At 49.9% G+C, this 18,383-nt stretch overlaps 7 protein-coding genes across 7 annotated transcripts; 4 read left to right on the top strand and 3 right to left on the bottom strand.

The window, feature by feature from the left end:
- Positions 1–629: 629 nt before the first annotated feature.
- On the bottom strand, positions 630–2,001 carry T069G_08983 (glutamine synthetase, catalytic domain-containing protein; the record flags this gene model as incomplete). Its single annotated transcript, XM_056176193.1, has 6 exons — positions 630–1,069; positions 1,144–1,230; positions 1,288–1,370; positions 1,440–1,774; positions 1,835–1,927; positions 1,981–2,001. 6 exons carry the CDS (start codon positions 1,999–2,001, stop codon positions 630–632), a joined length of 1,059 nt encoding a protein of 352 aa, XP_056024671.1.
- Positions 2,002–3,082: 1,081 nt separating this feature from the next.
- On the bottom strand, positions 3,083–4,795 carry T069G_08982 (major facilitator superfamily domain-containing protein; the record flags this gene model as incomplete). Its single annotated transcript, XM_056176192.1, has 3 exons — positions 3,083–3,898; positions 3,977–4,054; positions 4,118–4,795. The coding sequence occupies 3 exons, from the start codon at positions 4,793–4,795 to the stop codon at positions 3,083–3,085; spliced, it is 1,572 nt and encodes a 523-aa protein (XP_056024670.1).
- Positions 4,796–5,614: 819 nt separating this feature from the next.
- Positions 5,615–8,321, top strand: T069G_08981 (fungal specific transcription factor domain-containing protein; the record flags this gene model as incomplete). The annotated part of the gene is made up of 5 exons (XM_056176191.1): positions 5,615–5,763; positions 5,823–6,537; positions 6,700–7,508; positions 7,557–7,984; positions 8,152–8,321. 5 exons carry the CDS (start codon positions 5,615–5,617, stop codon positions 8,319–8,321), a joined length of 2,271 nt encoding a protein of 756 aa, XP_056024669.1.
- Positions 8,322–9,891: 1,570 nt separating this feature from the next.
- T069G_08980 (hpcH/HpaI aldolase/citrate lyase family domain-containing protein) lies at positions 9,892–10,788 on the top strand (the record flags this gene model as incomplete). Its single annotated transcript, XM_056176190.1, has 2 exons — positions 9,892–9,948; positions 10,033–10,788. The coding sequence occupies 2 exons, from the start codon at positions 9,892–9,894 to the stop codon at positions 10,786–10,788; spliced, it is 813 nt and encodes a 270-aa protein (XP_056024668.1).
- A 554-nt stretch (positions 10,789–11,342) lies between these two features.
- On the bottom strand, positions 11,343–12,464 carry T069G_08979 (o-methyltransferase domain-containing protein; the record flags this gene model as incomplete). The annotated part of the gene is made up of 1 exon (XM_056176189.1): positions 11,343–12,464. The coding sequence occupies one exon, from the start codon at positions 12,462–12,464 to the stop codon at positions 11,343–11,345; it is 1,122 nt and encodes a 373-aa protein (XP_056024667.1).
- Positions 12,465–13,216: 752 nt separating this feature from the next.
- On the top strand, positions 13,217–14,827 carry T069G_08978 (aminotransferase class I and II domain-containing protein; the record flags this gene model as incomplete). Its single annotated transcript, XM_056176188.1, has 5 exons — positions 13,217–13,375; positions 13,557–14,047; positions 14,130–14,532; positions 14,594–14,699; positions 14,769–14,827. The coding sequence occupies 5 exons, from the start codon at positions 13,217–13,219 to the stop codon at positions 14,825–14,827; spliced, it is 1,218 nt and encodes a 405-aa protein (XP_056024666.1).
- A 2,051-nt stretch (positions 14,828–16,878) lies between these two features.
- T069G_08977 (hpcH/HpaI aldolase/citrate lyase family domain-containing protein) lies at positions 16,879–17,824 on the top strand (the record flags this gene model as incomplete). The annotated part of the gene is made up of 4 exons (XM_056176187.1): positions 16,879–16,935; positions 17,019–17,271; positions 17,331–17,632; positions 17,705–17,824. 4 exons carry the CDS (start codon positions 16,879–16,881, stop codon positions 17,822–17,824), a joined length of 732 nt encoding a protein of 243 aa, XP_056024665.1.
- Positions 17,825–18,383: the final 559 nt, after the last annotated feature.

Here is an 18,383-nt window from a genome sequence, read left to right as displayed (position 1 = left end):
AAAGTTGTGCAATCCCAGCCTAAAATCATCTCAGAGAGCCCTAATGATGATAGTTATAATCTTGATGAACCGTTGGGCTTTTCTTCATTTGCAAGCGCTATGCCTTTTCACACGGAAGCGTCGGTCTCAGGTATTACTTCGTATCCTACAGAGCTTACCATAATTAACAATCCAGTAGCATATGCACTGAAGACGTCAAGAGAATTACCGACCAGCCTTTTCCCATCTCCTAGTGTGGAAAACTGCCAGTGCTGCGGTGCCTCGGATATTTGTCAACCCTCAAGCTGCATATTCCAAAAGAGCTGGGCGGAATCAAACTCTACATTTTCTGATCATTTGGAGGTACTTCATCAGCTTTTCAAGTTAAACTTTGTATCAGAAAAGGTAAATGGGGGACTGTAGACTGAGAATAAAGAGCTTCCTTGTACTCTCAACTTGACTTTGCTGTACCTCGATTCTCAAATATAATCTTCCCTCATTCTCACAGCGCTTACGGAAAGTATTATGCATCAGCTGTTTGGATATACCCGAAAATACACAGAGTCATTCATGGTAACAATTTCGCCATAAAAGGGCTCCTTAAATAAATCGATGTATATTTTTTCATACTATATAAGCCGAATAAGGCGCTATGCTCCGCCAAGAGCAGCAGTGATCAAGATTTTGGTTACGCGATACGGATCTGCATTTGACGCCGGTCGTCTGTCCTCAAAGTAGCCACAACCTCTAGTTGCTGTTTCTCTGGGGATCCGAATAGAACGACTGCGATCAGCGACCCCCCAGCTAAACATATCGATGTGGCCTGTCTCGTGACGACCAGTAAGGCGTTTGTCGTTATCGTCGCCATATTCTTCGATACACTGCGAGTGGTAAGGGCCCAGTCTCTCCATTGCTTGTTCAATAAGTTTCATCCCTTCTGAAGCCCTAATTCCCTTGGTCGAAAAATTAGTGTGCAGGCCTTGACCGTTCCAGTCACCTTCAACTGGCTTAGGGTGCCATGATACTTTGACCCCATGATCTTCCGCTATCTTGGTGAGAAGGAATCGGGCTATCCATAAATGATCACCCACTGTCAATTCATTAGCCATCATTGCACAGGCCAGTAGTGAAATAAGTTGGTGAGACTGGGCAGAATACACTTACTTTCGATCCCTTCGCACGGCCCAACCTGAAACTCCCACTGTCCCAGCATGGCTTCGGCATTGGTTCCGGAAATCTTCACACCCGCATCTGGCATTTTTATCTTAGTTATGGACTTTTGGCTCAAGTGTTTACGCACACACCTACATAAACATGCTTTGTAATGCGAATCAACGATATCACGCATGACTATTTTCCCATATCCCACTCCGCAATAATAATCGCCCTGTCTGTATAGCAATATTTGTTAGCACATAATCCCTACGGGATGCCAATAGTAAGGGTTGAGAGTAACTCACGGTGCCGGAAATCCTCCAGTTGGCCACCCGAAAGGTCGCCCATCGTTACCAATCAGAGTGTATTCTTGTTCAAGTCCAAACCATGGCTCATGTTTGGCATATGCATCCATTACCTTGGCACAATCATGACGGAAGTTGAATTTGTTTGGTGTTCCATCGGCATTCCAACATTCCGCTAAAACCATGATGTTTGGGGAGCGGCGTATCGGGTCAGCGAACACAGCGCAGGGGCGTAGATATACGTCCGTATTATTGATTGGTGCTTGCTTCGTTGAAGATCCATCAAAGTTCCAAATTGGGAGATTGTCAGGAGTGTAGGTTCCTTCTTCAAGAGTCTGTGATAATGAGCATGAGGGCTGCACATCGATGGAAGGGAGGATAAAGCGGAGGCTTACCCTCGATTTTGAACGCGTCTCGCCGGCTGCATCGATCCAAACATATTCTGCAATTATTCGTCCACGTTGGTCGAGATGCATATATCTTTCGGTCTATATTCTATTAGTCATCTCCTCTGCTGATTTTGTGGGTTTTTGCCTCTTACAGCGGTCTTCTTGGATGCCATGATAGTCTCCGTAGTGTGCCTGGTGATCGAAATGGTTTGTTAGCTTGTCAAAGAACTTATATGATGGTATCAGTGGCAGCAAAAAAATCTTAAAATGGTGTCAAAAATACCTATGTCAACTTCGATTCGTTGAAAGTCTTGGTCTTGGGGGGAATTTGTGATCCGTTGTCCAGCAGAAGTGTCCGTGCCTTTTATAAAACAAGGGCCTATTCCTCTCTGTATGGTCTGAGTCATTATTATATGAGCTCTCAAGCTTAATGCCAGTTATTAAAGTGTATGGAGATTTTGGGAAGTCGGCATAGGGGGCTTTGATCACTTTCATTTGTCATGATTCATTGTTCATCTCTTGCCATGGCCCTAATCCGCGGCATTTCATTGGATAAACTATTGCCAACTTATCTTTATTCATCATTCGATTCGAAGTTTTTGATACGAAAGGCCCGCTGTTGTAGCCTATTGACTCAAATATTCTGATGAAAAATATTCTGATTAATACTTCATATGCCGCAGAGATAAGCGGCAGCTTAGTGACTGGTCGAAGTATATCCGATTGTATCCGCAAGTCGCAGCGTGACCCAGTTTTGGAAATGTAGATGAGCCACTTTCTAAGCGTTCAATTACCTAACTTTCTTAAGGCGATATTGCGAAGGGCGTGAGAGCCAGATATAACAATTTCTATGAGTGCTTCATTACTCTATTGTGGAGCGTTACTTTAAATGAGTCACTTGTCGTTAACGAAACACCTTACACAAACCCCATATAAATTGATATATAATGTATTTCAACTTCTTTTTTATTGATGAAATTTTTAAATAATCCAGGCATATATTAACTAAACAACCGTAAAGCATTTGGAACGTATCAAAAATAAACCAGCACAGTCACAGGCTCGAGGTCGGTTCTACTATGGTACAGTCTAATAAGAAGAGAGATATAGCAGAGAGTATGTAAATACATTACTCTCAAAGAAATAGGAAACCACCCTTTGAAACAGGTGATTAATGAAGAAGCATGATGCCCTTCTCAGCGGGCGGATGATATAAGATTGCCAATCAAGGTTGCGTGGCACAATCTCTTCTCTTCAGATTTCGACGGGGAACCTCTTACGAAGGGCTTCGCCGCGCAAGTAAAAGAAAATCGGCACAGGTATAAACCCAATCGTGATGAAGGCCAACACACTATTTCCCCAGCCCAGACCTAGGTTGGCGTAGAGCGTCGGGGCGGCAAGGGGCAGAAAAGCTCCCGTCAGGTTGCGAAGCAGTGTAACGGCGGCAAGAGCGGATGCGGCTCCTTGAGGCCCGAAGATGTCGATAATGTACGTCTGCGACGACGAATTGATGATGACGGCTCCGGGTCCGCAGATGGCGGTGCCGATGATAGGTACAACCCAGTGCACTTTGTACTCCGTCGTCCAGCCGTAGATGAACAGGCCGATTGGGAACATTGGGGAGACAAACATCATCATGATCAGGCGCCGTTCTGGGCGGTAGCTCCCTCCCTCAGCTTTCAGCAGGCGATCGCTGAGCTTGGCAAAGGTGACGACACCTATGGCGCAGCCGATGCCGACGCCGACGTACGCCAGACCGGAAAGATCAACGCTCCAGTGGTAGGTGTTCTCGTAAACGGTCGGAAAGGTGGCGAAGAGGAGCATGGTTACGCCGAAGTTGAAGGCGATGTAGAGTGCGATGAGAGCAACGATGGGCGATGTGAAGAGGAATTTCATAGGGCGGGCCATGGCGTGTAGCACGAGCTGCTTGACTGGGGTCTGCTTATCGCCGGCGGCGACCAGGTTCGGATTGCCCGTCTCTTTGCGAAGTCGAGCGGCCTTGGATTTGAGTATATTGACGGCACTCGTCTCGTGCATGAACACAAAGGTAATAATGGTGACTGCGCCGGCCTAGTGAGAACACGATCTGTTATTAGCTTGAGCTGGACGAGACGAAGAGGGAGTAAATGTAAACGGGACCATGCTCACAAGCATCAAGATGAGATAGAAGCACCATCTCCATCCCAGGTTCTCAACAACAAATCCTCCCACGATGGGACCCAGGACCTAGCCTCAACATTAGCTCGCTGAATCCTTCAAGATACGATACTCAAAGGGGCTTAAACATACAGGACCAAAGAGTGGCCCGGCAGTAAAAATAGCCATGGCAACGCCTCTCTCTTCTTTTGGCAAGAGGTCGGCGACGGTGCCGCCGCCTGTCGACATGTATGAGGCAGCAGCCAAGCCGGTCAACAAGCGGAACACCAGAAATTCGGCGACATTAGTGCTACGCGAACAGCCAGCGGTGAATCCGAGGTAGAAGATGGAGCTCGCGCGGTAGATGGGCATGCGGCCAAAGACCTCGGACATTGGGGGAACAAATAACTGGCCGATGGCGAAGCCGAGCGACGCCATGGTGATAGTCAAGACCTCCACCGTGCTGCTCTTGTAGCCGAATTCCTGCTCCATAATGGTGGCGCCGGGGGCGAACATGGTGGTTGCGAGATTGGTGTATAGCACGGACAAGCTGACCACGACCACGTTGGCCAGCTTGTACGCCTTGGACCAGTTGCGCGGGTTTGCAGGATCGTCGGGGCCGTCCCAGTCGACAATGTTCGGGTCTGGCGCAGGAGCTTCCTCGCTACTTGCCGGGGCACCCTTCTCGGCATCCTCGCTCGAGTTTGCAACCTCGTTATGGTCAGAGTTCGTTTCACCCGCGGCTGAGTCCCCTTGTTTGTCGATAATGTCGGTAGTCGAACCCTTTTCGCGGCCGAAATCACCCTGAGCTGTAGCATCGAAGCTGGCCATGGTGCTTGTTTCGTTCTCGCAGGCGGTGTGATCGCTCTCGGCTCGACTTTCCTCCATCTCTTGTCAGTTCACCCACAGTTGCGTGTGGTTTGGTGGTTGAGGCTGGTGGGCAAAGAAATAAGCTGCGTTGTTTGCCAAGTTTTGGTCTATTGCCTCATTGGAAAATGAAAGATGAAAGATGAAAGATGAAAGCTACAATGACAGGATAGACGAAATGAAGCCTTTGTGGTGGTCTTAAGACCAAGGGTAGTGGTTGGGGTTGGCCATGCTGGGGACGCCCTCAACTGCTTTGCCCCGGATTTGCTCCGTCGCCAGGAGAAGAAATGGATACAAGAACGGACACTTCCCGCCGCAAGTGTCATTGACCCCTATGAATATTGAGGCCTGCAATTTCCAGCCCATTCCTGCTGAGGCGGCGAGTACAGCGGCCGTATTGTTTGACGCTCCCCAACCAAGCACATGGACCTTGCCGTTATCCCCGATCCCCGATCTTGGGCAGATACGGCCTCCTATCTGGCCCACTTGACCGTCCGTTGCTCGGCCACCTTCTGATGAGGCACATAAGCCACGTGTTTGCCCCGCGGCGTACGTTCGCACCGTCCCCGCCGACTTGCTCCGTCGATTGCTCCGTTGATTGCTCCGTCAATTGCTCCGTCCACTGCCCCATCTGCCAGCTTCCACTTCCGCCCGCAACCCGGCAAGGGCTCTTCTTCTTCATATCAGATACCTAATACTGGGTAAAAGTCGTCCGGGATACAACCTCCCTTGGCCAAGCAAAGACAAAGCTATACCCCTCTCAGCAGAAGAAGCTTGCCGTCGATGGACCATCTGGAGCCACCCGCCTACACAGAACCGCCGAGCCTGCCCCATCAGCAGCCCGGCACCGCCGCCGTAGATTCGCTGCCGCAACTGCGAGATCGCCGGCGTGAGAAGCCGCTTCTGTCATGTACCTTTTGCAGGAGTCGCAAGTAAAAATCACTCGCCCGTCGCCCTCTCAACGGCTATGAGACTGACGGACAGCCCCCAGGGTGCGGTGTGACCGTCAGCTACCATGCAAGACCTGCACGAACAGGGGAATCGGCTTGTCCTGCACCTATGAGTTGGGCGGGTCACGCAAGGGCAAGAGCAAAGTCAGCGTCGGTGATCGTATCCAGCAGCTCGAGGACCTCGTGCGCTCCCTGGTCGGGCAGCAGCAGCAACAGCAGACGCCGGCCGCACAATCCGATGCCGATGGCCTCGTCCGAGACGTTTCGGAGCATTCGTTCCAGGCCTCGCCGACCGCGTCGCCGCAGAGTGTCCCAACGACCCCGCTGGCATCATCGGTCGACAAGGACGCGCTCGTACCGGCCCAGAGTCATGCGTCCATATCGCGGAGCAGAGATCGTGACCGGGACCGTGCCGGCTCCCCCGCACCCTCGGAGCCGGGCAGCATGCGTCTGCACTCGCATGGTGTTGGTGCCAGCTACGTCGGGAGCGTTCATTGGGCCGCCGTCCTCGACAGTATCTCGGAGCTCAGAGACCACTACGAGGAGGAAGAGGAGGCCCGGATGCTGGCCACCAGCGACCATGTGCTTCTCCAAAGCCCTGGCCCCCGACTGCTATACGAGCCCATCCAAGCCACAAAAGCCCATCTTCTTGCTTCAATCCCGGCCCGGCCCGTACTGGACCGCATGGTCGCACGGTACTTCAACGCAGAAGGGGTCGTGCCGGCAATACTTCACAGTGGACATTTTCTCCGAGAGGTACGGTGCTTGCTGCATGCTGGAGTGCAATCCCTACTATCCATGTGCATACATCTCCTTCCCAGTGCCATCCCATCTCTTCCTTTCCTTACCCCCCTGCTTCTGCTTCTGCTTCTTCTGCTTCTTCTCCTCGTTGGCTGACAGTATGGATCACCTTGATAGTACGAAAAGTTCTGGCAGGAGCCAGCTGCCATGTCGTGCATCTGGATTGGACTCTTATTTAGCGTAATGTGCGTCGCCACATTATACCAACAGTCGATTGAAGACCCGGCAGATCCGGAAACTCCAGAACGCGTGCGCGTGTTTCGGGAACAGACTCTGCACAGCCTAATCCTAGGCCAATACACCAGGGGCGGGGAATACGTGCTTGAAACAATGATCAACTATCTCATTTGTGAGTCGTTTATAGCCCAGGATACTGAGATCGGGCTCTGGCTTGTACAAGGCATCATCGTGCAGCTTGCCCTGACTCAGGGCTACCACCGAGAACCCGAGAAGTTCCCCAGCATTTCCCCATTTGCCGGTGAGATGCGGCGGCGGGTGTGGGCCATCATCGTGCAGATGGATCTTCGTCTTTCAAGCCAGTTGGCGCTGCCATCCGTACTCAAGTTGCAGCAGTACGACACAGCTGAGCCGCGGAACTTGCTGGACACAGATTTCGATGATACTACCGTCGAGCTGCCCCCATCGCGTCCCGAGACTGAGGTCACGCCCGTGCTCTACAGCTTGGCCAAGAGCAGGGTAGACAAGATGATGGGGCTAGTCAACGACGTCGTTAACGACACCCAGGAGCACCCGTACACGGAGATTATGGAGCTGGACCGGAAGCTACAAGAGGCCGAGGCCTCACTGCCACCAATCTTCCGATGGCAGCCTCTCAGCCAATCCTTCATGGTGGCACCCCAGGTCGTCATGCACCGCGTGTTGCTCCAGCTCGCCATACAGAGGCTGACAATTTGGCTTCACCGCAAGTACCTCGCGCCGCCCTATACCCAGCCGCGCTACCAATACTCACGTAGCGCTTGCGTCCAGGCGGCCATCAAGATCCTAGAGTTCCAGCAGATAGTGATGGAGGAAACACAGGGAGATGGGCTGCTGTATCCCGCGAGGTGGGCGCGGTGGATGCTCCTGTCCTCGCGGCCGCGGGCCGTCTTCTTGCTGGGCGTAAGCATCCTCTGCTACTATATACAGCTGGCCAAGTCCCGACCGGACGTTTCCCTGGACCAGGCCACGGGCACCAAGATTCACAATCTGCTTCGCAACGCGTATCCCCTCTGGCTGCACTCGCCCACCGTATCTCGGGAAGCCCGGCGGGCGATTGACCACCTGAGTCTCATGTTGGGGCTGCAGGAACAAGATATCGGCACGCCTCTCACTGGCTCTGCCACTGCCACGCCTCAGGGCACGGATATGTCGCTTGACCAGTTCACTTGGGACGCATACGAAGGTAAGCTGCCGAACTACTACTACCAAATGATCCCTGGCGGTATTGCCCAATGCCCGTCCTGTTCCCTTCTTTCCCTTGGTATCTACCAACCTTTTACCCTAATATGTGCCTCGCCATCAGCCCCAAATACCAACACGTTCTGCCTCAGGGACTGACCTTTTTTCCAGAGTGTATCGCTAGTTTCCCAGCAACGACAGCTTTCGGTGGCGAATTTATGGGGCCGAGCCTGCCCGGCTCCTCTTCATCAACGAGCATCTCTACAGCAGATCTTTTGTCAATGAATCTGAACACCCCAGAGTCGGGCGGCTGGATGGACAGAGGAGCCTTTAGGCCATGAATGGTAGGATCCTGGTAGGTATTGGAAAGCGACACATTATCTGTCACTAGGCCATACTCAGCCTTGTGCTTACATTCTATTACACAGTCGGAGGGAACATGGCCTATGGACGAGAAAAAACAAACAACAACCAGCTTTGCAACTATCTGTTTTTATATGGCTCCATTGGCGCAGTCGCAAGCATGTTCACCAGCACGTATGTAGAAGTCACATTATTGGTCACAAAACCTGTGAAACACCACGGAAAGCGGCATGCGTTTCTACGAGTTATTTCGCGGCTATTATATACAAATAAGAAAATGTGAATAACTAGCTAGAAAGAAGAGAAGAAATCACTGTAATTAGAAAGCTATAGCAACCAATTTTGCTATGTGCTGTTTGTTGTGTTACAGGGGTTGTGGCGGCTGTAGAGCTGATTCTGTGTTGTTGATTTTACCTAGGTACCCTATAATTTCAGGTATTTTTCAAAAAGCAGCCAAAACAAAGTTGTTTTTATCGAGTAGCCTTATGAGAAGATAACAAGTAATTACCAATATTGTGACCAAGCTCGATTCGTATTTTCCTTAAAAAAAAGATTTATAGTTGCGGCTGAAAAGAACCATAAACGCATTCGTATAGTATTTTTCACCTGTTACAGCCCAAGGTGAGCAGATTTCTACGAGGCCAACCAGTACACGACTACATGTAATTACAGGCATTTACGAGCCCCTTGCTAGCGCAGTAGTACATGCAAGGGACAGCCTTTAGGTAGGCAAGTAAGTACCCAATCCCTCGTGGCTTGCGCAGTATCTCCAAAAGGTGGGACTAGTAGTGATGCTACGCCGGATACTGTTCAAGCCGTCTCGTCCCTTTATGCAATGTAAATCAGCCGGCTGAAAGGTATTCGGGTGAATTGCATTAGAGCCTCGGCGTGATTTTCGCGATTTTTCAAAGTTCTTCGGAATTCTAGAATAACGTTGCAGCGGGAGTTTAAAATCGGTTAAAAATGCAATACGCAGTTAAGATGAGTCGTTCGACATCACACGGGTAGTCTCCTCCCGTTCATTCATCCTAATAGTGCCGACGTGACAAGGACCACTGGCCAGGCAATGAAAGGATCGACTCAGCGCTGCCCCTGAAAGCAGCTGATGATGCCATACTTCCGAATTTCTAGTCAATAATCTGTAAATGAGTTGTTGTCAACAGCCATGTATCCGTATCGGAGCGTCAGCCGAAATCCTCCTCCTCCGAACTTCTCCGGTCAAAGCCCCTGTAATGCAACTCAAAGTTGGCTGGTAAGCGTAACGTGATTGCAACATAGTGCCATGCAAAGCGGCGTACATCCTCCGGCATGTCGGAACGGCAACACCGCAGCTAGATCGTGATCGAAAAGTTTACTGCCTCTCATTTTCATGTAAATATCCAATCTCCAGACCAAAATCCCATCTTTTCTTCTACACTATTCCCCGTTTCGGGCCAACCACATCATTGCCATATTCACTTCAACAGACGAATAAAAGGCCCGTTGTCAAGCAGGCAACGCATACAATTCAATCACCTAAGTTATAACAGAACCACTTAACTGTCGAAAATGGTTCTCTGCGAGAATGTTATATACACCAAGGCTAGCGCCGGACAGTTATGTAAGGTAGGCAGGTTGGAGACCATCCCAACGTCATCTCATTGATTGGCCTGGATCAGGTGATAGAGAAGTGGCTAAATGTCACCACAGGCTATGGTCCTCAGACTGGTGACGAACCCCCTCGTCGTCCAGTTTGTTAGAAACGCCGGCTTCGACGTTGTGTGGGTTGAGATGGAGCACTCGACCTACTCCATTACTGAAGCCAGCATGCTCGCGAGCGCGGCCATGATGGCCGGCATGACGCCCATTGTTCGCGTGCCGTACCAGTGCGGCATGGGTTACGTCCAGCAGGTCCTGGACTCTGGGGCCATGATGGTTGTCTTCCCACACATAGTCTCGGCTGCGGAGGCTAAGGAAGCCGTCAAGATGTGCAAGTTCCCACCGTATGGGAAGCGGTCGCTGTGGCTCCAGCAGGCTGCCGTGGGTCTCCGCACCATGCCGATGCAGATGATGGCCGACGAGGTCAACTCAATGGCGTCGGCTGTAGGCGTCATGATCGAGGCCGAAGAGAGCATTATAAACGTCGACGCCATTGCGGCGGTTGATGGCGTCGACGTTCTCATAGTCGGCTGCATCGACCTGTCGAGTGATATGGGTATCCCCGGCCAAGTTGATGCACCCAAGTTCAAGGCTGCGCTCAAGGCCGTCAGCATGGCATGCAAGCGCCACAACAAGGTCTTCGGACTGGCTGGTAACTATAAGGACCTCGATTTCCAGGACTGGGTCATTAACACTTTGGGGGTTCGTCTGATACTGGCTCACGTGGACTCGAACCTTATCTCGGTCGGCGCCATGGAATGTGCAGAGAGGATATCCTCCATTGATCGAACCGTTGTGCATAACTAGGAAATCGATTGTGGGTGGATTCATGGGTTCATTTGTTATAGAAATAGGAGTTTTCGTTACATGTTAGATATTCGTAAGATAGAGAGAAAATTGAACAAAGGTAGACTTTATTCAACGCTGGGCCTTGAGAACTCCTCTGCTTGTTGTGATCATGCAATTCCCCCCCCTTTGTCTTTATGCCGGAGCAGCGGCCCATTATTCGGTAGTACATGTCTCACTCATGTGCACAATTACAATTACATCAAGAGATCAAATGCTTTGATATTATCGTGTACTAACTTGCATGCCCTCAACTTTTTATAAAAGATTTCATATTTCACCTTGGACATTGTAACATCAGAGCCTGAACTGCATTAATTGGAGCTACCTATGTTTGGAACATCTTGCCTAACTATTCTAAAGAGGGCCAAAAACTCTGGCTAACTCAATGCTAACCTTGTCAGGTCTAATCCAGCTCTTCTGTTTCCTCTGTTGCTCTTTATACTCTATATGTTGATACACGAGCTTGGGGTTAGGTACAGGACCACGCAACATGTGTATACTCATAGAGCCTCTCAGGCCAACACAAACTCAAGCACACCAAAGTCATCAAATTCGCCCGCAATTTGCTGGAATTCTGCATTGAGCTTGAAACCAGCTTGCGCAGCCAATTCGCTGAACATGGCGGCGTTTCGCCTCTTGCCGGCAGCGCACATAAGACAGATGTCCAACCCGACATTCATGGGGATACGCTTTGGATTGAGCATCTCCTCAATAATAAGAATGCGTGAATCGGGAGCCACTGCCTTTCGCACATTATGGAAGGCCCGCAGGACGTCCTCATCGGGGAAATCGTTGAGGATCCGGCGGAACTGGTAGATAAGGGCACCCTTGACGCTTTCGGGATACGGCTCGAACATGCTTCCGCTAATCATCTGGATCTTCTGCAGGTCCTCGTCCTGTTCCTTCTCGACATTTTTCTTGGTGTTCTCAATAACTTGTGGGAGATCGAAGAGAACGCAGCGCTCGGCGGGGAGAAAGTTGTTGTTGCGGATTGCATCGCGCAGGGCGAGACCGTGGCTCCCACCGATATCCACGATAGCCGCTCGTGACGGCCCAGCAGCAAGAGGCTCCCGCAGCCAGCCGAAATCGTAGATGCCCTTCAGTGAGTACATGACTCCGAGCGCCTTCAGCGCTTCATTGAATCCCTTGTGCACGACTTTGTTTTCAACAAGGATCTCGTAAGCTGGCCGGTTTTCGAAACCGTGGCTAAGGCCAAGAGGTGTGACACTGGCACTCTGAGGCGAAGCTAAACCATTCTTCTGGAAGAAGTTTGGCATCTGGGCGAAGGAGCGGAACACATTGTTGAACATGTGAATGTAGAGCCAGGCGGTAGGCTCGTCGTACTTGTAAAGACGAGACCTTTCCGTGTGAGCGACGCGGCCAGGGCCTGTAGATGCGAGGACCTTGCCGGAGATGAAGAAGGTGGTCATACGGTCGATCACTTCGTGCGTGCCACCGATTTTGGCGGCCAAGTCGGCCACAGAGATGTCACCCTCATCCGGGATGGCATCGAAGCCCTTGTAGTCGATGAAGACCTTGATGAGTGTGAACTCAGCGGCAGAGAAGACTGGGTCGCCGATGTCGTGGTACGCCCGTTGAACGCGGGCACGAGCATCTTCTGTGTTTGATCCCATTTTTTCTGATGTTTGTGTTTTCTTTGTGTTTGACTTCTTCTTGGATAGCGGAGAGGAAATGATGTGATCTTGTGGAGACGATGAGTACTGCTTCTGTAATTAATATCTCTCAACTCTCAACCCTCTTTACAGTCGTAGCTCGGGGCTTTTCGGTGGAGAGATATTCGCATGCAACCCAAACGGTACCGGTTCCGGCAATATTTGATCGGAGATTCATTCATGGAACACGCCCGTTGTAGCTGCTGACAGAGAAAATTCATGGTCTTTGCTCGGTGCGACTCAGAAGCCCGGCGGTGTATTGGTTCATAACCATTTTCCTACTATGTGCCAACCTTGTGTTGTTGATACGAGTCTACTACAGTCGTCAATTTCCTAAAACAGCTTGCCAGATAAGATCGGAATATGCACGGTGATAAGTAATACCTGCGCCGCTACCGAAATAGTCCGGCCATGGCCATGCCGAAATGCCGAGTTAATCCTCACCTACTCACAATCTTGCAATGCACATCCATTATCACTTTTTGCCCGATATCGAGCTCCCACTGATGAAAATAGAGTACAGGCATGGAGGGTCATGCCTAGGTCAGGGCACACCCTGCGACCTAGCGCGGCTCTGTATGTATTCCGCATAAGTAAGGATCTTACGTCCATCTAGGCTTAGAGTAGTGCAATCTATCCCATATTCTGACAGCATCATCCATCACTTTGTTTACTCTTCTTGTGGGCTTTCAGCATATCTCTCTGCTTTGATTATGGCATTACTCGAACAGATTCCAGCTGCTGTGCCCGATAACACGTTTGTCTTAATCGAAGCATTTAAAGCCGATACTGAGAAGAAGAAAGTAAACCTAAGCCCTGGTATTTACCGCGATGACAATGCAAAAACATGGGTTCTACCTTCCGTAAAAAAGGTAATTAATCCCCCTTGATCACAGAACTGTCCAGATCTTCAAGCCCAAGATTGCTTGGAAAGATTTCCTGCGTGCGAATTCCTCTACTCCTTTGCAATTACCCAATAATCCAGACTATCCTTCTCTTTATCTCGCCTTGTGAGTTCGATGGGCTAGGTCACACGACACTGACCTCCCTCAGGCGAGAGAAATCCTCCAGGCAGACCCGCATCTCAACCATGATATCTCACCTCAGATGGGATACCCAGATCTGGTCTCCGTTGCGCGGCAGATCACCTTTGGGGATACGTTGGGTAGCCGGAGTATTACCTCGATGCAGACGATCGCAGGCACTGGCGCCAACTACCTGATTGCACGTTTCCTGACTTACGTCGCTCAACCCAAAACCGTATGGCTGTCCAACCCTACCTGGGAGAACCACCCGAAGATCTGGAGACACACAAACCCCGCCATAGAACAGCGTTTATACCCTTATTATGACTACAAAACATCCACGCTAGATATTGAAGGCATGATCTCAACGATGAAGGAGCAAGCATCAAGAGGGGATGTTATAGTCCTCCAGGCGTGCGCGCACAACCCAACCGGTTTGGACCCTTCAAGGGAACAGTGGGAGGCCATCGCAAATGTATGCGAGGAAAAGGGCTTGTTCCCTATTCTTGATTCAGCTTAGTTCGTCTGTCACACCACATTTGATGAGACGAGCGATCTCATGGGAGCCAGCTCGATAACTAACTTGTCCTGCATTTGACAGTCAAGGCTTTGCAACGGGAGACATCGACAATGACGGTTGGGTGCTGCGTCACTTTGCCACCCGCTCGAACGGCGCCATTGAGTTTGCGGTGGCCCAATCGTTCTCCAAGAACTTTGGTCTCTATGGAGAGCGAATCGGTGCTCTGCACGTTGTGACACGCAACCACGACACCGCAGCCAAAGTGGAGGCAACATTAAAACAGATCTCACGCGCCGAGATTACTTCCACGCCTGGCTTCGGGGCCAAGGTCGTCGCTACCATCGTTCAAAACCCAGAACTGAGGAAGCAATGGCAGCAAGACCTGAATACCATGAGCGGTCGGTTGAGGGACATGCGAAAACGACTGCACGACGAGTTAACCATGAGAGACACACCTGGTAACTGGCGGCATCTCTTGACCGATGTAAGCATCCATGGGTCTTCAAGTATCGATTTATGCAAGGCTAACTGGCAACTACGAAAAGATTGGCATGTTCTCCATGACAGGATTATCTCAAGAGCAAGTGGCAACCCTTAAAGACATGTTCCATGTTTACCTTCTTCCTACTGGTCGGCTTTCGTTCACAGGCTGTAAGTGACAACGCATTGAGACTATTTCTTTCTTTCGGTCTATCTCGGCTGACAGTTAGTTATCTCAAGTGACAACCGGAAACGTTGAATATGTGGCAGAGTCCATCCATCGAGTTTTAACGTTGTAGAGACCAACAAATGTCATCAGCAGCCGTTTGGTACGCGTGTGTGGGAGGAAATACCAGTTCTTATAAAGAGACAAAGTACGGCATCCGGTTTTGGGTTTCTGCGAAATGTCTCTTTGGTGTAGATGTTGTGTTTTACTCTTCGTGATTGGGCTCTTAAAAAAGACTACTTCGTCAATAGAACATGACTCCTTTAGAGCCTGGTACTGTATGGCTGTAAATTCCAACAACCCGCCTCCACGTCGGTCCTATGCACTGCGCTAGCATTAGTAAACCCGGGTGTATTCATGTGTAGGAGCTCGATCTAGGCCCTTGATGTAGTGTCCATGGGGCATGTTGGCAGCCTAGAGATCGTGTCCGCTCTTCCATCGGGATTGTCATGGTTTTTCGAGCGAGAAAGTATTGCCTGGATGCTGATCACAGCATCAAAACCCAGAGCCGAAAAAAAAACAGCATTCGAATTGCCCACTAATAGACGCTGTTGAAGCTATCCTGGGTCCCTCCTTACCTGTCGCAGCTATTGTGGAAGCATTGCTCAGTATTGTCTATCTCTTCTCATGCAATCTATAACCCGTTTTGGTCCCGATTGTAAGGGGAGAGATCCTGACCTACTTTCATTATCAGCCTGCCCAAATTGCGTCCATCACTTTCTTCTCTTCTTCAATTACTTAGGTAGTCCAGAGCGTATTAGATGCAGCGCTAGTTGCAGTAGTCCTCCATTCACAACATCACATCGCATAGGACAGGGAAAATGGATGCTATTGCAGATGCATGATCTGACAAACCCAGGAACCTATATCGTAGGGTAACTTGCTAATGTACCAAGACATAACAAGCCATAACAAGCCATAACACCATCTAAGATACCACCAACCAGAGCATGTGACATCGAGTGCTACAGGGGTGATACCAAAGTAACTGCCATAATGCCTAAGAGATTATACAAGTACTACGCTGTTACATATCCTACAAGTAAAATGAAGATTGAAAGGTTGATATATATATGTATTAAATTATTATAGTAGTTTTATGAACTTTTTTTTAAAAAAAAATTATTAGTTTACTCTATTCCTTAGTCTTAGTCCGCAAAAGGCCACTGCTTTCTCTGTGAGTTAACTCGAGCCAGCCATGCCTCCCGATCCCTAATAGATCTGGCCCTAACATGTGGTGAAAGGCGCCTGAAGGTGTTGGCGACCTGACCCTCAACGCTTTCGCTTACACCCAAACTCCTATTAATGTTCTTTGGCATGCTATTGTTGGAGCTCTCACCCCCAGTCTTCCCGATGAGTCTATACTGGCACCGTTAGTCTTGCCATATATGACGGCGGCTGTGGTGGTGGTCAACGTACGATTCGTTCGTTTCGTTGGGGCGAGTGTTTGCAGATGGCTGGACTTTGTCTTCGGAGCTTACATTGAATGGCCGGCTAGGATTTGGTGGGAACACCGTTAGCAGGCAGGGGTGTGTACTACTCGATCCTCTATAACTCACTGTGCGGGCGACTCAGTTACTGCAGATTTGCCCTGGGCCGTGATATTTAAATATGCTCTCTGTGTCGTCTTGAGAGCTGAAGTCGCGGCTAAGGCGGCCGATGAGCTTGGGAGACATGAGTGGCATTGCGAGCTAGTCCTCCTCACGGCGAGGCTGGTCTTGGCGGAGCGGAGCATCATGACAAGGTGTGAGGAATAGCGTTAATTGAGAGTGTCACAAAGCTGAAAGTTGTTAGGGTCAGGTAACAGCTTCTCTCAAGGGGGAAAATAAAACGGGCATACAATGTCCTTCATCAAAGGAACAAAGGAAACGGTTTATATAGGAAAATCGAGGCCCGAAACGTGGGAAACGGTGGATAACTATCGGAGAGCGACAAGTTGCGAGTATCACCGATAAACTGCGATTACAGTTTCTAACATGGGCCCCGGCGCCAGCACGGAAAAACGGCAGTCAGCAGCGGCAGTATTGGAAAAGAAGCCATTGAAAAGACTTCGAGTTGGTTTATTCTTCTGTTGACTGCGATGAGTGTCTGTAAGTCGAAATAGTAGTCTTGCCGGTGCTTACAATGGCTTCTTGCGTCAATACCTTGGCCACCAAGGTTGCTGCCGGGCAGCTTTGCAAGGTATGCCTTGAACGCCCAGCCAAATGAGGCACAGGAACTCTCACAGCAGCTCTTCATCCATCAATTCTAACCTGTTCTCCTAGGCCTTTGGCATCAAGTTTAATACGAACCCACAAGTCGTTCAGCTAGCAAAGAATGCCGGGTTCGATTCGCTTTTCATCGATTTGGAGCACTCGACGCTGTCCATTGACGATGTAAGCCAGTTGTCTGTTGCTGGGCTGCTCGCAGGCATCACCCCTTTTGTCCGAGTCCCACACCAGTGTGGCAATGGCTTCGTCCAGAGAGTCCTGGATGGCGGTGCGATGGGCGTGATATTCCCACATATACACTCATCTCGTAAGTATCCCCAGATCCCCCGCACCATGGCTTCGGAGCTCTAATACCGCCATGTCCAGAGGACGCGAAAGCTGCCGTTTCTATTTCCAAGTACCCACCGGCGGGTTGCCGATCGATGACCGGCCAGCTGCCGGTATTTTCGCTCAGACCGATGCCGCAAGACCGAGTCATTGAGGAAAGCAACACATCCGCTTCGTCAGTCATCGTGATGATAGAGACGAAAGATGCCGTTGAGAATGTCGACGAGATCGCGGCAGTCGAGGGCGTCGACGTGCTCCTGGTCGGATCTAACGACCTCTCTATCGAATTAGGTGTTCCAGGAGGCTTCCAGACGCCTGCTTTTCGCTCTGCTTTGGAATCGGTCAGTAAGGCTTGTAGGCGACATGGTAAGACAATGGGATTGGCTGGGTTATATGACAATTACGAAATCCAGAATTGGGCCATCAACACGCTACAAGTCAGATACATGCTTTGCGCAATAGACTCGAGCCTCATTGCCAGCGGCGCTACAAGATGTATTGCTGCACTGCCCGACGTCGAAAAAGAGAGATAAGGGAATGCTTTGTACGGGTTTTTTTTGGGTTGTAGAAATTCTCAGTAGCCTTTGGCAAAGATGCACAATACCACGCACTATGCAGCTGACAGGAAACCACATATTTCCGATATGTTCCTTAGTGGTGGCCTATGAGATTCGTTTGGAACCTCTCGATGTTTTACATGTCAGTTAGAAGTTGTAAATTGGCAAAGCCTTGGATGGAGCCCCGCGCAGGCTAGATGGTTATCTCTTGGCTACCAGCTTGGAATTTGGCATTACGCCGAGATACATACACCTGTAGAATTACATTTTACGACGCTAGATACCGCAGTTATTGGCCATGATATCTACCTATCTACATACGTTACTAGATCGACTGTTCCTAAGCTATCAAGTGGGCGACAGTAAAACAGGGACAATTTTGTGTGTGTTGATTTACTTTTTAGTCCCTGTTTTACTGTCCACCACTTGACTACCTACCCTGCACATTTATAGGTACATGTACCTAGGTAGTTACCAATCTCTCTCTCCCACCGCTGAGCTGCCCGTTGCTCCTTCCTCCACACTCTCCATCTCA

This window comes from Trichoderma breve, chromosome 6 (genome assembly GCF_028502605.1).
Source record: "Trichoderma breve strain T069 chromosome 6, whole genome shotgun sequence".
Taxonomy (NCBI): domain Eukaryota; kingdom Fungi; phylum Ascomycota; class Sordariomycetes; order Hypocreales; family Hypocreaceae; genus Trichoderma; species Trichoderma breve.
Note: the sequence above shows the minus strand (reverse complement) of the source record. Positions and strands in the feature narration are given on the sequence as shown.